The 14,944-nt window shown below is 44.7% G+C and overlaps 2 protein-coding genes across 2 annotated transcripts in view; both read left to right on the forward strand.

Annotated features, from left to right (window-relative positions):
* ankrd1a (ankyrin repeat domain 1a (cardiac muscle)) overlaps window positions 1-2,131 on the forward strand; it is a 3,515-nt gene extending 1,384 nt beyond the window's left edge. The window contains exons 4-9 of the mRNA XM_048269979.1: window positions 86-193; window positions 311-409; window positions 554-652; window positions 843-941; window positions 1,058-1,156; window positions 1,464-2,131. Coding sequence (XP_048125936.1) covers window positions 86-193; window positions 311-409; window positions 554-652; window positions 843-941; window positions 1,058-1,156; window positions 1,464-1,562 — 603 coding nt within the window. The 3' untranslated portion in view covers window positions 1,563-2,131. The remainder of the gene's footprint in view (window positions 1-85; window positions 194-310; window positions 410-553; window positions 653-842; window positions 942-1,057; window positions 1,157-1,463) is intronic.
* A 379-nt stretch (window positions 2,132-2,510) lies between these two features.
* The window catches only part of kif20ba (kinesin family member 20Ba), a 37,583-nt gene continuing 25,149 nt past the window's right edge, over window positions 2,511-14,944 (forward strand). Inside the window, exons 1-25 of the mRNA XM_048270166.1 lie at window positions 2,511-2,616; window positions 3,117-3,227; window positions 3,357-3,446; window positions 3,551-3,670; window positions 3,838-3,976; window positions 4,704-4,888; window positions 4,986-5,037; window positions 5,145-5,354; window positions 5,466-5,577; window positions 5,753-5,824; window positions 5,933-6,079; window positions 6,194-6,356; window positions 6,583-6,810; window positions 6,962-7,101; window positions 7,692-7,815; window positions 7,942-8,152; window positions 8,910-8,962; window positions 9,056-9,175; window positions 9,502-9,655; window positions 10,310-11,660; window positions 11,942-12,080; window positions 12,673-12,795; window positions 12,905-12,962; window positions 13,210-13,335; window positions 14,115-14,233. Coding sequence (XP_048126123.1) covers window positions 3,123-3,227; window positions 3,357-3,446; window positions 3,551-3,670; window positions 3,838-3,976; window positions 4,704-4,888; window positions 4,986-5,037; window positions 5,145-5,354; window positions 5,466-5,577; window positions 5,753-5,824; window positions 5,933-6,079; window positions 6,194-6,356; window positions 6,583-6,810; window positions 6,962-7,101; window positions 7,692-7,815; window positions 7,942-8,152; window positions 8,910-8,962; window positions 9,056-9,175; window positions 9,502-9,655; window positions 10,310-11,660; window positions 11,942-12,080; window positions 12,673-12,795; window positions 12,905-12,962; window positions 13,210-13,335; window positions 14,115-14,233 — 4,341 coding nt within the window. The 5' untranslated portion in view covers window positions 2,511-2,616; window positions 3,117-3,122. The remainder of the gene's footprint in view (window positions 2,617-3,116; window positions 3,228-3,356; window positions 3,447-3,550; window positions 3,671-3,837; window positions 3,977-4,703; window positions 4,889-4,985; window positions 5,038-5,144; window positions 5,355-5,465; window positions 5,578-5,752; window positions 5,825-5,932; window positions 6,080-6,193; window positions 6,357-6,582; window positions 6,811-6,961; window positions 7,102-7,691; window positions 7,816-7,941; window positions 8,153-8,909; window positions 8,963-9,055; window positions 9,176-9,501; window positions 9,656-10,309; window positions 11,661-11,941; window positions 12,081-12,672; window positions 12,796-12,904; window positions 12,963-13,209; window positions 13,336-14,114; window positions 14,234-14,944) is intronic.

Consider the following 14,944-nt stretch of genomic DNA (forward strand, 5'->3'; position numbering starts at 1 on the left):
AGCATTACCAATGCCAGCTAGCAAATGCTTTCCATTCACTTAAGGAAACAATATATTTTTCATGGTCAATGTTGTCTTGTTCTAGCCGGAAATAGTGGATGAGGCCATGTTCCTGAAAGCTGCTATGGAGAACAAGCTGCCAGTGATTGACAAGTACCTGGCCGATGGAGGAGACGCCAATACCAGCGACCATGTGAGTTTGAAGGACTTACATCTCTCAATTGTTTCTCTTTAATAAAAAAAAACATCTTTTTATGTTTTCACTCATTCTGTTAGTACATCTCTGAAGTCTATGTCTTTGTTTTTTTAGTTCAAACGTTCTGCACTACACAAGGCCAGCTATCAAGGTCATATTGATGTTATGAAGAGACTCTTGGAGGCTGGGGGATCCATAGAGATGAAAGACAAGGTAGAACACCAAAACAAACTCTCTGAGGCCAAATCCTATTCACAGCAGCAGAACCTCTAAATAAGACATTCTTTGACTTTTAAAAATGTGTAAATGAATGTTTACAGGGATTTTAATTACATTATTATTCTTTTGCTTTTCAAGTTGGATGCCACAGCTGTGCATTGGGCCTGCCGAGGGGGCAGCCAGCCTGCCCTTGAACTCCTCCTGAACCAAGGGGGCAAATTCAACTCCCGAGATAAGGTATTAATGGATAAACACAGCGACTCTAGCGATAAGTCAGATAAAGATGTTAAATTAAGTGGAACCGACTTGTCATAGATCCTTAGCCTTCGGCTACTGTTACAGCAAAGCCTGCCTGACCCTATTAACGCTCTGACAGTAGCCTCAGTCCACTCACGTGCCACATTACTCTCTCTTTCTCTGTGGGCAGTTACGGAGTACACCCCTCCACGTGGCGGTGAGGACTGGACACTATGAGTGCGCAGAATACCTCATACACTGTGGAGCAGACATCAACGCTAAAGACAGAGTAAGACAAAGCCACACCATTTGCACTTCATGTTATTCAAAGAAACAGCAGCGCAGATTGATGTTGTATATTATTTTGTTGTAATGTTGTATCTTTGTATTTTGTAATTTTTGCAGGATGGCGACACACCTATGCATGATGCCGTGAGGATAAACCGATTTAAATTTATTAAACTGCTGCTGATGTATGGAGCCAGTCTTAAAACCAAGAATCTGGTGAGTAACCTACAGTTACTACATGATTTTACTAATACAGCAGATGGAGTTACAGCACTCTGTACTTATAGATTGCCATCTAGTGTCCAAAAATGGCACAGCACAGCAGACACTTTCTCCTTAGTGAATTTGTATCAAGAAGAATGTTGTGAACCCGAGGATGAAAATCAGCAGGATATTTAGAAATTAATTGGGCATAGTCAGTTTCAGGCTTATGAGTATGACGTTTTGCAAACATCAAAGTAGAAATTAGTAATATCCTGACATGATGTATGATGTATTTTTGTATGTGGTCTCTTTCTCCTAGGATGGAAAGTCACCAATGGAAAGTCTTCTAGCATGGCAGAGTGGAGCCAAGACCATCCTATGCAACTTTAAAGACGATGATGTGAACACAACCAAGTGAAGGGACATGGGGAAGCATTTGGTGATATTATATCGCAGAGCTCTAGGATATTGGACTGGACTAGGTCTTCGCTACAGGTCAACAAGTAGAGTAGTCCTATAGGCAAAACAAATTGGCTGGCCAATTTAAAGATGAACTTTGGTATTTCTAATTTGCCTTGTGCTGATATTACCGGTCTTGAAAGTGATCTGTTTTTGATGGACAACTAAATGCAGAATGAAACATTGTTGTTTTGATGTACAGTAGGCATAATGCTTGGTAATGAGAGTACAAGCTGTCAGCTCTGCAGTCTGAATGAATATTATCAGGTGTATGCAGAGGTGTTTGACACTGCTGACAGATGACTGATGAAACAGATATTCTCTGGTCTTGATGACAGGAAATGTATGTGATCAATGGTTTGTGGAGGTAGAAACAGAGTGAGTGCATGTAATGCAAACAGCTGAGCATGGAAGATACTTTTTCTAGATGAAACTTGTATATTTGTCTTTTTTCTGTTAATGGATGTTTTATAGATTTTCAACTAATTTAAATATTGTTATAATAAAGCTTTCTTTTGTGTTTTCATACTTTTGTTGTTGCTTTCTTGTGGTCTGCATAGCCTACGTGATTTTCTATCCAACACCAAATTCACAAACCATCACAGGCCTGGCCTACACATGCAAAATAGCGTTGCAAAATAAAATGCTACTAAGACAAGACCGTATTGGACCTACATGTTAATTCATCAACGAAATATAACCTAAAGTAAACATTAATTCCACCCTACCATGATAGTGTGGGGTTGACGTGTTTAATCGAGATAATAATCACTTCTTTACAAAGTCTCTCCAGTGCCCATTGGTCCTCACCACAAAACAATCTGAGCAGTTAGCCTACACTTGTAGCTTACGTCACATACTCGATGTTTTTCTGAACAATCCCATCATGCCATGCGGCCAACTCCCATCAACCATTGGTGGAATTCAAAAACAGGACCGCAGTTTGATTCGACTTGCATGACAGAATACGGAATGTTTGGGATTTTCTGGCGAGACGCTAAATTTCCCTTCGCGTAAGTAGAAATCGTTACTATCTTTTAACGTTACCATAGGTGTGTTTTCCATCTCAAACCTTTAATACAACGACCAGGACTATTTAACAGATGGTTTGAGTAACATTCATCGACAGTTATGACAGTTCTGTAGCTGTTTTTCAGCTAGCCAGCGTAACGTTACTGCCCAACGTCAATTCATCTTTATCCTTTATGGGGGTTTTTGGGGGGCAGAATTTTCATTGATGTTCCTTTACCCTTTAGCTACTGTAGCTGCTGTCGCTCTCTCTGCTCCATTCTGATAACGTTAATTTCAGTTCGTTAGTAGCAGCTCATTCGCTAGCTAACGTTAACCATCCAGAGCTAACAACAATATGCACCTGCTCAGATTCGTTTCAGATATTAAAAGAGTTATCATAGAGTTCTCAATTGATGATTAATTTTCATAGGCAACACCGATAAGTTATTCAAGTGGTTATAGCTATTGAGGCCATCATGGCTTTGTGTTCGTTTGTTTTTAGAGAAAAATGGATACTTGTATGAACACTAAAATGGAGAGGTTGGAGTCAGAAGATGTTGCTGATTTGAAGAAAGACTTGCTGTCGGAATTTTCAGATATGTCTGACGGCCAGGTAAGGAAAGTTTCCTTTGAAAATCAACTGTGAGGCGTATGTCAGAATCCAAAAAGATTTCACATGGCCCTAATGTTGTTGTTTTTTTTTAATTACTGTTTTTTTTTTTTTTTTTTTTTTTTTTTACAGAACTCCACAACTGAAGCAAAGGAGCATTTGAAGGTATACCTTCGAATAAGACCATTTACCTCGTTCGAGACAGAAAATGGCGAGTCACAAGTATGTGTGGTAAAATGCAACATTTTCCTCTTCTAATGTTTTGTTAAGTTGGATCTTTAACTGCACGGTCCCTTTAACATCAATCTTTCATATCCCGTTTGTAGGATTGCGTGGCCATAGAAACACCCGATACTGTCCTTCTGAAGGCACCAACCATGTCGCTATCCTCTCGACTGAGTGACAAATCAGCATCGCAGACGGCACAGCGATTTCAGTTTTCGCAGGTGACCCACCCATGTCCGTACAGGCATACATACATACATTCATACATCAAAGTTTCATTGTTGTCTCGGTGCTCTTGCTTTGTTCCCAAACCGTCTATATATTATGCAATCGGTATGTGTTCTGTATACATTCATTATCTATGCATGAACTCGTTTGTTTTCGGAAGGTCTATGGTCCTGACACAACACAGAAGGAGATGTTTGATGGAACAGTGAAGACTCTTGTCAAGGATGTGCTGGAAGGAGGGAATTCTTTGGTCTTCACATATGGAGTCACGAACGCAGGAAAGACGTACACTTTTTTAGGTATGGGATGTATTGCCTTAATTTTAACTCGCTTGCAGACAAATATGTATTTTCATTAAGATTTTGGTTTTTCAGGTTGGTCCCAACTAAGACTTTATTTCCCCTCTATAGGATGAGTTTCAGGTTTCCACTGACCGTTAAAACTGTTCATATATGATCCCTCCCTAATTAGACTAAGACCATTTGAGCTTTGGTCTTGCTAGATGTCCAGATGGCAGCCAAAGGCCATATTGACTTGAAAATAAAAAATATATATATTTTTTGGTTCCTTCATATATTTGTTGCCATTACTTATTTGTAAACAGTCAGTGGTGTCATTTGAGGAGTTATCGGATGCTGAGTTTTCCGATGCTTACGCTCCTTTGGATTGTTTGCTTCTGTCTATTTATTTTCCTCTCAGCATGTTATCTTTAAAGGCGCTCTAAGCGATGCTGGGTAACGTCACTTCTGTTGACGTTCAAACAAAACAGAAAGCTGGCTCACTACTTTCTCCCCCTCCCTCCCGTGCAATTAAAACTTTCCTAAACACGCATCTCGTCGGTGATTTGCTGGGACAGTTTATGTGGTTTTGCCAAGCGGCAAAAGTGACAAGTGACAAAAAAATGTTTGGCCTAAAAAACATATGACATTTAATCTAATCAATTTGTTTGAAAAATTGTTGTGTATAGCATTGTGTTTTCTGGTTAGCATCACAGCCTTTATTTTTATTTTTATTTTTTAACTCCAGGTCCAGAAACAAATGCAGGAATCCTGCCACGGTCTTTGAACGTCATCTTCAGCAGCATCGAAGGCCACATCTACACGCAGATGAATCTGAAACCCCAGAGGTGTCGAGAGTTCATCAGGCTCGCCGCGGACCAACAAAGCGAAGAGGCCACCATGAAACGGAGCCTCTTTAGACTTCTCAAAGAGGTAGCCACACGGCCACAGCCTCACAGCACTTAGGCCAAGATGTGTTGAGGTTTCAGTGCTTTTGACTAATCTGCTTTCTTTTTGTTCTTTTCCTAAGTCTGATGCAAGGAACACAAGCAGCCAATCAAACTCCAGGATAAATCCGGAAGGTAATGTAATAGGGTATAACTTCGTCAAAAATGTGTGTATCTTCCACCAAGTCATTTTCTTTAAAAAAAAAAAAAAAACCTGTGTGTGTCCGATATGTTCTCGATAGGCTCCACGCTGAGTGAAATAGATGGCTCCCTGATGGAGGACGGTTTCAACCTGGACCTGGAGGAGCACACCAAGTTCTCTGTCTGGGTGTCCTTCTGTGAGATCTACAACGAGAACATCCACGACCTGCTGGAGCCTGTGCCGACCGGGGCCGCAAGGAGACCTGCCCTCAGGCTTTCCCAGGATGTCAAGGGGAACTTATTTGTCAAAGGTAGAAGTGCACATTTGAACTGGAAATACTAATGCAGATCCGTCTTTCATGTGACTTCAAATACTTATTTAAAAAAATAAAAAAAATAATATGTTCTGTTTGGATATGTAGATTTGCGGTGGGTGCAGGTAAACAGTGCTGAGGAAGCTTATAAAATCATGAAAGTGGGCAAGAAGAACCAAAGCTTCTCCAGTACTAAACTCAACCAGCTGTCAAGCAGAAGGTTTGTGCTCCTTTACATGATGCTTTTTGCAAATTCAAACTAGACTTTAATACAGCACTGCTATCTGAAGGCCGCTCACACGATTATTTGAATTATGTTATAAGTAACTAGTTGCAAGAGGCTTTTTGAGAGCTGTGGATCTTGTTGCTTTTTGTTTGATTGTTTATCTCTTCAGCCATAGCATCTTTTCCATCCGAGTCATGCGCATTGATGACGTTGGGCTTCCTAGAGTCAAAACGGTTAGCGAGTAAGTGTCACGTCTCGTTTTACTTACACTCTGCAAATTTCTTGGCGTACAGCTAGGCATGTTCCATATTATAAATATAATATTTATATTTATTTGTTTATTTTAAAGGTTGTCCTTGTGCGACCTGGCTGGCTCGGAAAGGTGTGCCAAAACTCAGAATGTAGGCGATCGCTTGAAAGAGGCAGGAAACATCAACACCTCATTGCTCACTCTGGGGAAATGTATAAACATACTGCGGCACAACCAGCAAGCTAAGTAAGTTCTGTGTGTTCAACGCTTGTCTAATCTCATAACAAGCACACACAAAAACAGCCAGTGTGATTAATGATTGTTTTTTGGGGGGTTCCCCTCTCAATCTTTTCCTCTTAGGGTGCCCCAACTTGTGCCCTTTCGAGAGAGCAAGCTCACACATTACCTCCAGAGCTACTTCATGGGACGAGGCAAAGCCTGCATGATTGTCAACGTCAACCAGTGCGCCTCAGTGTATGACGAGACGCTCAACGTGCTCAAGTTCTCTGCTGTTGCACAGAAGGTGTGTGGGTGTGGGTTTTGGTTCGGTGTTTGTTTACTTTCCCAGACTGTTGTGTTACTGTGTGCTTTCTGATGTCTTTACACAACAAACATCTAAACTTTTGGTGTCCGTTCGTAGCTTCTGGTGTCTGGTTCATCAGACCTGTTCTAACTCTTCCTCTCTTAAACTCTCTCGCTCTCCCCCACCCCACCCCACCTTTTTTTCACTCTTCACTCTTTCTCTCTAGGTGGTGGTCCTGAGCACCAAGACGATTCCAGTCGTGGAGGTAGGCAAGAAGGGCGAGAGGAAGGTGTCGTTCATCATCAACAACGCTGAGCACCGGAATCTGGAGCGGAAGCTGCGCAGGAGCTCGCTGGTGCAGTGGGACTCCAGCCTGGAGGACGTGCAGGAGGATGAAGATGACTGGGAGGAAGAGGAGGACGATTCAGTGACTGATCTCGTCGAACCATATGAAGTTTGTTTCAACTTGCCTTTTATTCAATTATTCATCTGTAGATTTACTGTTAAGAAATCATTAATAGATTAGACTGAAAGGCTGCTTTTCAATTGACTGATCATCTATCCATTAAGTCTTAATTCATTTTTACCGTCTGTGTCTGTAATAGGAGCAGTTGAGACTGGTGGGGGAGCTGAAAGAAGAGCTTCAGAAAGTGAAGTCTGACAACATGCTGGTGGAGTGTCGTATCCGTGAGGAGGTCACCAACGACTTCTCTGAGCTTTTCACACAGATGGAGGCTGACTTCAGGTAAGGCAACCTTTTAGATGAGAAGGCCATGTTTTACAGGTGGCACTCTTAAAGGTGAGGCCATGATTCTGTGAACAGGTTGTTGTTTGAGCTCCACAGATATCAATCAGATTACACCTCTAAAAACTCCATGCTCTTTGGCTGGCGAAATGCTTGCTTCCATTTACATAGCCAGAACACCAGGGCTTGAGCGTATTCATAGAACAGACAGCTACCATGAGGACCAATTTGACAGCTACTAGTACAATGAGAGCCCATTTGGATTGCACCTTTAAGTTGAGGTCGTGCTTGCTGTGCAAGTTGTTGAGCTCCACAGCCAAAATGCACCTCGGCTTTTTTCATGCTCCTCAAGCACTGATTTGCTGCAATAATTTACTGTTTGATCTGAGCCAATTTGTTTACATTCCACTTACATAGCAAGGTGTTTTTGTTTGTTTGTTTGCCCTCTGTGTATGCTAAAAAAAAAAAACAGCCAGGGGAACCTGAGGATTAATCTTTTGTACTTGATAAAAGGTGTATTGAATTTGAATTGATGTATTTGTATTCTATGGAAGTCAGTCTTAACCATACGTTTAAAATCTGTCTTGTAGTGAACGCTTGGCTAAAGAGAAGGCCATGATTGAGGAGAGGTGTGAGAGACGCCTTGAGCTCCTGAAGGAGTTGGTCAAGAAGAACTCCCGCCATGATGAAGATGAGGATGGTGTTCAGTCAAATGTATGTCACTCAGCTCAAATGCTCCAAAGCAATACTTTTGCTGTTTCCATATTTCAAGTTGCTGTCCTTTGAATTTATTTCTTGCTTGCTTGCTTGCTTGCTCTCTTGCGCTGTCTCTTTCTCTAGGACGAGCAGTGTCTTGACGAAATGATAGACTCTATGTGCAGTGACGTGGAGAGCATCAGGAAGGATGCCGAGGCGGCCCAGTCCTGCCTGGTCAGCCACCCTGCCCCTGCCCCCGCCCCCATTGCCATGCTGAGCGACCTTCAGAGGAAGGTCACCGAGCTCACCCAGGAGCTCATTCAAAGCCAGAGCCTTCTCTCCAAGAAAACCTCAGGTGTGTGTGTGTGTGTGTGTCTGCTCCCTCCTTACTCCCTCTGAGAATATCAAGAAGGAAACGAGGCAGCAATGCAAGCAGGTTGGAGGATTCAGAGACAGAAATGCTGTACGTGAGGACGTGTGTGTGTGTGTGTGTGTGTGTGTGTGTGTGTGTGCAGTTGGGCACGCCTCCAGGCTCTTACTGGTGTTCTGCTGATCCCTCTCCCACTACCTTCTAGTCAACTGATGGTGCTGTGATCATACAAGAGCTCTTGCGTGATCACAGTAGCAGTAATACAGTGTTGAATTCTATTTGTGGTGGTGGGTTTGCAGAACTTTAACTCATTGAATGCCAAGCTGTTTTCGGGAGCTTTGTCCTAGAGTGCCAGCAATCTAGACCATTGTTGATGATTTTTGTACAGCCACAGCATATTCTGTGTTATAGCTATGAATACATACAATGGCTCGTTTAAAAGGTGAGACTTTAAGCTCTCGGTGGGTGTGGGCTCTGTTCTGTACAAAAACAATCTGGTATTGTCTGAATGTGAAGACAGTACTGTGGTTATTTGTACAGAATGTTGATGAGTGTTCGTCAGTGTGATTCTGTGCAACCACATTACCCAGTGGAGCACTGACCTACCATTGCTAATGTCAACCCTTTGGAGAAATGGATTAATATTCCTGCATGGGGTACTGTTTTGTCGTACTTGTACTAAACCAACTTATTGTCCCTGCTAACTCATAACGCATGTGATTTCCCTGTCTGTTTCCCCCAGAACTGGACAAGCAACAAAAGCAATCCAGGGAGGAGCTTGAGGAGACTAAAAAAGTAAAAAGAAACATTGTCCCTAATCCTAAACGCTGCTGTGTTTTATTTTTTGGCTCAAATTGGATGACATTTTGTGTGTCTGTGTGTCTGTAGAAGCTGCAGTCTCAGGAGGTCCGCTGTGAAGAGCAAATGGCCATGTGTCACCAGAAGGACTCAATGGTCAGCAAACTGCAGGCCACTATTGACATGCAGACTGAGGCCACCACTAAAGATGTGAGCCCATTTCTGTTCTCCTGATATCCATTACACTGTGTGCATCCTATATGCAGTGGTGCACAGTCAGTTACAGCGCATGCGTGTGCCTTTACAGTCTGTGTGCGCGTCTGTGTGCAGAACTTAAAGTTCTGAGGAACTGTGGTGGTGGCCAGGTGATATGAGATTTGAAAATAGATTTTTATATATAATGGCTTCGAAGTTTTTCAGGGATATCCAGGACAACTTGTCCCGACTTTAAGCTATATGTAAGCATACGCGGAACTTTCTGTAGTTTCCCTTTCTCCTATCGGGTCCGTCTAAAGAGGGCTGTTCTCCGTTCACAGAGAGCGCTGATTGACTCCATCCGAAAAGAGCTCTTGGAACTGCGGGCCAAATGCACCTGCACAGGTGCGGGTGGACGGAGCTCTCAGACCGAGACCAGGAAGCGGAGGCAGCAACAGGGGGAGGGGCTGGACGAGCAGCCCCCTCTAAAGAAAGGTATAGAGCCTGCCCCAGCTGCTGAAAAACCGCCGCCGCACCACATGGCCACCAGGACGGCCGCTCGGGACAGGCTGCCTAAAGGGCGTAGATACGTGCAGGGCCGCAGGCGCTCGGGACTGAGGAAGTAGTGTGGTTTGAAATGTGATTTGGGAGACTGCATCATTTTTCAATTTTATTATTTTTTTAATGTTTGCACATTTTAATAATAAAAAGTATTTTTTTTTTTTTTTTTTGTATGAGTTGGGAATGGGTTGGGACATTTTGAGACTATTTATGACACTGAGTGGCTACAGCAATGAATAGAACATTTTGCTATCATCTTTCCTTCCAGTCCCACTGTAAGATCTTTCTGTACATGTATACAAATAAACATACTCATGAAGAAGGCCCATAAAAAAGGCTTGATATATATATTCAAATAAGATGCATAGGAATACTGTTTATAAAAAATAGTGCAAGATCATACGTGGAAAGTTGTTGGGCAAAGCCATACGTGATCAAAACAAACATTTTTGTATGGGTCTCATGAGCATTCATCACAGGATGCAAAGTGTACCATGATTGTCAGTGTGTCATTGAGTCAGAATTACTTAACTCATGTTTTCACAACTGGTGTTAAATAGACTGATTTTGACATTACTGTCTCCTCAGGTGCTGTAGATGACTGTGACCTCTCAGAGCTCTCTGACCCCTCAGAGGTCAAAGGTCAACCAGAGGTCACGCAGGCGGAGTCTCAGCTGAAGGGTGAGCGGTTAGCTGAGTCAGAGCAGCGGCGGCAGTCTCTTGAGCTGCGTCTGCGAGATGTCGCCGCCCAGCTGATGGACCGGCAGCGCGCCCACGATCAGGTTCTGAGAGAGAAGGAGGAGCTTGACCGCGAGGTGAACATCCTTCAAAGCAAATCAAGGGAACAGGTCAGAACACTAGCCGAACTGGAAGCTGAGGTCAGCACCACCAAGGCGCAGTTGCAAGTGACTCAAGGGCAGGATGCAGAGGAGCTTGAAAGGACCTGCAAGGAATTGAGTGCTGCCAAAGCACAAATGGCCACTCAAGAGGCAGAGGTCAGAGAGAAGACTGCCCTTATCGAGAATCTCTCACAGGAAGTTCAGCAGCTTAGAGGCAAAGTGGCCGCAGTTACAACAGACTTGTCTCACCTGGACGACAAAGTGAAGCAGAGGCAGGAGATGGATGATAAGGAGGCCTCCTTCTCTTCCAAGGACAAAGAGCTTTGCCAGAGAGAGAAGGAGCTGTCGGAGAGGGAGGCTGAGCTCAAAGTCCTCCAAGAGCAGTGCCGTGCGCCTGGTCACGACCGACACGCTGAGCTGGAGAAGGCGCTTGGCCTCCAAGAGGCTACACTGTCTCAGAAAGAGCAGGAGCTGGAGGAGAAACTGGCCACCACAGAGGCCCAACTGGCGGAGAAAGAGGAGGCTCTGGAGGAGAAGCTGGCCATGAAAAGTGCGGAGCATTCTCAGAGAGAGGAGGCGCGAGAGAGGAGGCTGGCGCTTAGAGAGGCGGAGCTCAGTCAGAGAGAGGAGGCCCTAGAGAGGAAGCTGGCTGACCAAGAGGCCGAGTTGGAGAAGAGGACGGCCCTCAGAGAGGCCGAGTTTCTGCAGAAGGACGAGGAGCTGCGCAGCACCCTCACCGCCAAGGAAGAGGAGTTATCCAAGAGAGAGGGGGAGGTGGAGAAGGCCCAGGCCCATCAGGAGGCCGTAGCCACGCAGAGCAAATCGGAGGCGTCGTCGTCGTCGTCCCAGAAGGAGCTGGCCAGCAGGGAGGTGGAGTTAGCCAGCAAGGAGGCGTTGCTGTCGCAGAAGGAGGAGGAGTTGTCGCGGTTGCAGCGTAGCTTGAAGGAGGCGCAGGAGCGGGCAGAGGAGGCGGAGTCGGCGGCGGTGCAGGAGGCGCGGCGCAAGGAGGTCGAGCGCAGGAGGGAGCTGCTGGCCGTGGCGGAGGAGGCCATCGCTCAGAAAGACGGCGAGCTGCAGAAACGAGCCCAGGAGATCAACAGGCACGTGAGAACCAGTGTCCAGACAGAGCTCTTGCTCTTGCTAGCCCATGATGTAATTTTACACCACTAGTTGTACTCTTAAAGGAACATTTTATTTTGAGTGGCACTTGTGTAGATTGAGGGGAGTTACAGTTATAGATATGTATAAAAGATCTTGCCTTATGTGGCCAATCTCCATTCATTGCACTGCAGAGTGATTCAGTTTGAGTGTTTTAGTTTGAGCTGTTTGCTTACCCAAAGCCTAACCCTAGGTTCTTTTTCCCTGAATTTGTGTGTTACAGGTTAAAGGAGGAACTGAAAGTGGGCACAGATAAAGTCCAGAGTCTGGCCCTGGATCTGCAGAGACGAGAAGACGACTCATCAGACCTGAAAGAGAAACTGGTCGACTCCAAGAAACAGATTCAACAGGTCCAGAAGGAGGTGAGAGCTCAGCCTTAGAGTGTCAGTGTTCTAAACCTACAGCAAAGCATGTTTTGCATGTTGTGTTCATGGGCCGCACGAAATGTGCCAGTGTCCTGTGGACCGAGTCCTGGGTGTGATATTGACCGTTATGACTGCTGATATCAATGCAATACCAAGTCATTGCCTGTAGATGGCAGCAAAAGACTAGTGTATGGTCCACTGACATAATCTTAATCCCATAATTGCTTTTAACAGTACTATCAATATGCTTTTGTGATTTTTATATGAATCCAGATGTATTGTATTGTGACATAATTATCATTATATGTGTCATATGAAGGTATTAGTGGTGATGCCTACAGCCTCACAGTCTGATTGATATTTAAAGTAGAACATTCCACACATCATCCTTGGGAAACTGTGCAGTCAGGTGCTTCTCAGTAGGACAGCAGACTTTAAGATGAAGAGAGGGAGCTGGAGTAAACTGATCGCTCGCTTTTATTTCAGTGCAAACACTTGACTGACGTTTCGACACTACTGTGTCTTCTTCAGAGTCAACCTTGGTTCTTCGTCTTGATATTTCTGATGCTGTTGCCCTGGGTCTGTGTAGATCTCATCCATGCGGGACGTGGAGAAGTCTCTGCGTCAGAAGGTGCAGGACCTGGAGAAGACCAGAGCCCAGCTTCAGAAGGACCTCAGCAGCCGAGACCGCGCCATTCACATGCTCAAGAGTGTAATTCAAAGACATTCAGTCCTCAGCTTCTCCTTTCAAAAATACCATCCACGTGTGTGTGTGTGTGTGTGTGTGTTCTCATGATTCCCATGTCTCCTTTCACCTCCAGGAACAGTCAGCAGATAAATCAGACGAAACCCTTCAGCTGTATCAGAAAGCCTGCAAAGGTACATCATCTCTCCAGACCTCTCAGAGGTGACTTCATACTTCATGCTGTTGCTGTGATAATGTAATGATGTCTCGCGTGTCTTTGTGTTTGTTTGTGTGTTTGTTGGTTTGTGTGTGTTTGTTTGTGTGTGTGTGTTTTTTTTGTTTGTTTGTGTGTGTGTTTGTTTGTTTGCGTGTGTGTTTGTGTTTGTTTGTTTGTTTGTGTGTGTGTATGTATGTGTGTGTGTGTGTTTGTTTGTTTTGTAGACCTGCAGGCGCTTGACCAGGTGATTGAGGACATGCGCATGGTGCTGACAGAGCAGGAGGAGACTCAGAACCAAATGGACCTGGAGCTGGAGGCCCAGCTGGACCAAAATCAACAACTCACTCAAGGTCACTGAACACACACACACACACACACACAATCACACAACTCACTCAAGGCCCCCGGAGACACACACTTAAACTAAACTGACACAGTAGGAGCTCCATAAGCAGTTGGCGCGTAACATGCATGCACACCATAGGCACCACTCATGACCATAACATGCATGCACACCATAGACACCACATATGACCATAATATGCATGCACACCATAGACACCACTCATGACCATAACATGCATGCACACCATAGACACCACATATGACCATAATATGCATGCACACCATAGACACCACTCATGACCATAACATGCATGCACACCATAGACACCACATATGACCATAATATGCATGCACACCATAGACACCACATATGACCATAATATGCATGCACACCATAGACACCACATACCATAATATGCATGCACACCATAGACACCACATATGACTACTCAGCTACTCCACTTTGGCTGCACTCTCACAATGCACACAATTCAGTTGTATCACACAGTGCCGAGTGCACATTGCTATTGTTAGATGGAATGACCAAAGCCAGGTCCCCATGGGCGCTTTTGGACCCGAATGTGTTCCCCCCGAGAGCCTATCATTTTGAGCACTGCCATATAGTTTCATTAATGACTCTTAATGGAAATCACATTCCTGATCGGCCCTGTGAGGTAAATATTCTGAACACTCTTTCATATAGTTATGTTAGTAACTCGGTGACCCTGAGGGAAATCACATCCCAGTTGTGTCCAGTGAGGTAAATGTTCTGTTTTAACTACAGAGGTGGAGAAACTGAAGACTCTGCTGCTGAAGCAGGACAGCAGGAGGGATGTTGGCATGACGGGAGAGATGGACACTCAGGCCAGAGAGGAGCTGGCCCAGGCACAGGAGAACCTAAAGGTAAACACACACACACACACACACACACAGGGCACACACACACATAGGGCACACACACACATAGGGCATAGGGCAGCCGTGGCCTACTGGCCTACCTGCAACCAAATCTACCCTTACAATAAAGTTACCTTACCTTACTTACCTTACACACACACAGGGCACACACACACACACACAGGGCACACATAGGGCATAGGGCAGCCATGGCCTACTGGTTAGCACTTCGGACCTGTAACCGGAGGGTTGCCGGTTTGAACCCCGACCAGTAGTAGGCACGGCTGAAGTGCCCTTGAGCAAGGCACCTAACCCCTCACTGCTCCCTGAGCGCCGCTGTTGATGCAGGCAGCTCACTGCGCCGGGATTAGTGTTTGCTTCACCTCACTATGTGTACACTGTGTGCTGAGTGTGTTTCACTAATTCACGGATTGGGATAAATGCAGAGACCAAATTTCCCTCACGGGATCAAAAGAGTATATATACTATACACACACACACACACACACACACACACACACACACACAAACTGCTGTAAAAGGAATGGGCAGCATTGTGTCTTGCACTTGACCTATTGGCTATGATGGGCTGTGAAGAAATCAAGACTAAATTGGTTGGCCATCGTTGGTAAGTACTTCTGCATCCAGAGCATGTGTAGTCAGCAGCAAATTAGACGGGTTTGCCAGAGCTGGTCACATTTAGTTCAATCTCCATCG

The sequence above is a fragment of the Alosa alosa genome, chromosome 18 (genome assembly GCF_017589495.1).
Source record: "Alosa alosa isolate M-15738 ecotype Scorff River chromosome 18, AALO_Geno_1.1, whole genome shotgun sequence".
Classification (NCBI taxonomy): domain Eukaryota; kingdom Metazoa; phylum Chordata; class Actinopteri; order Clupeiformes; family Clupeidae; genus Alosa; species Alosa alosa.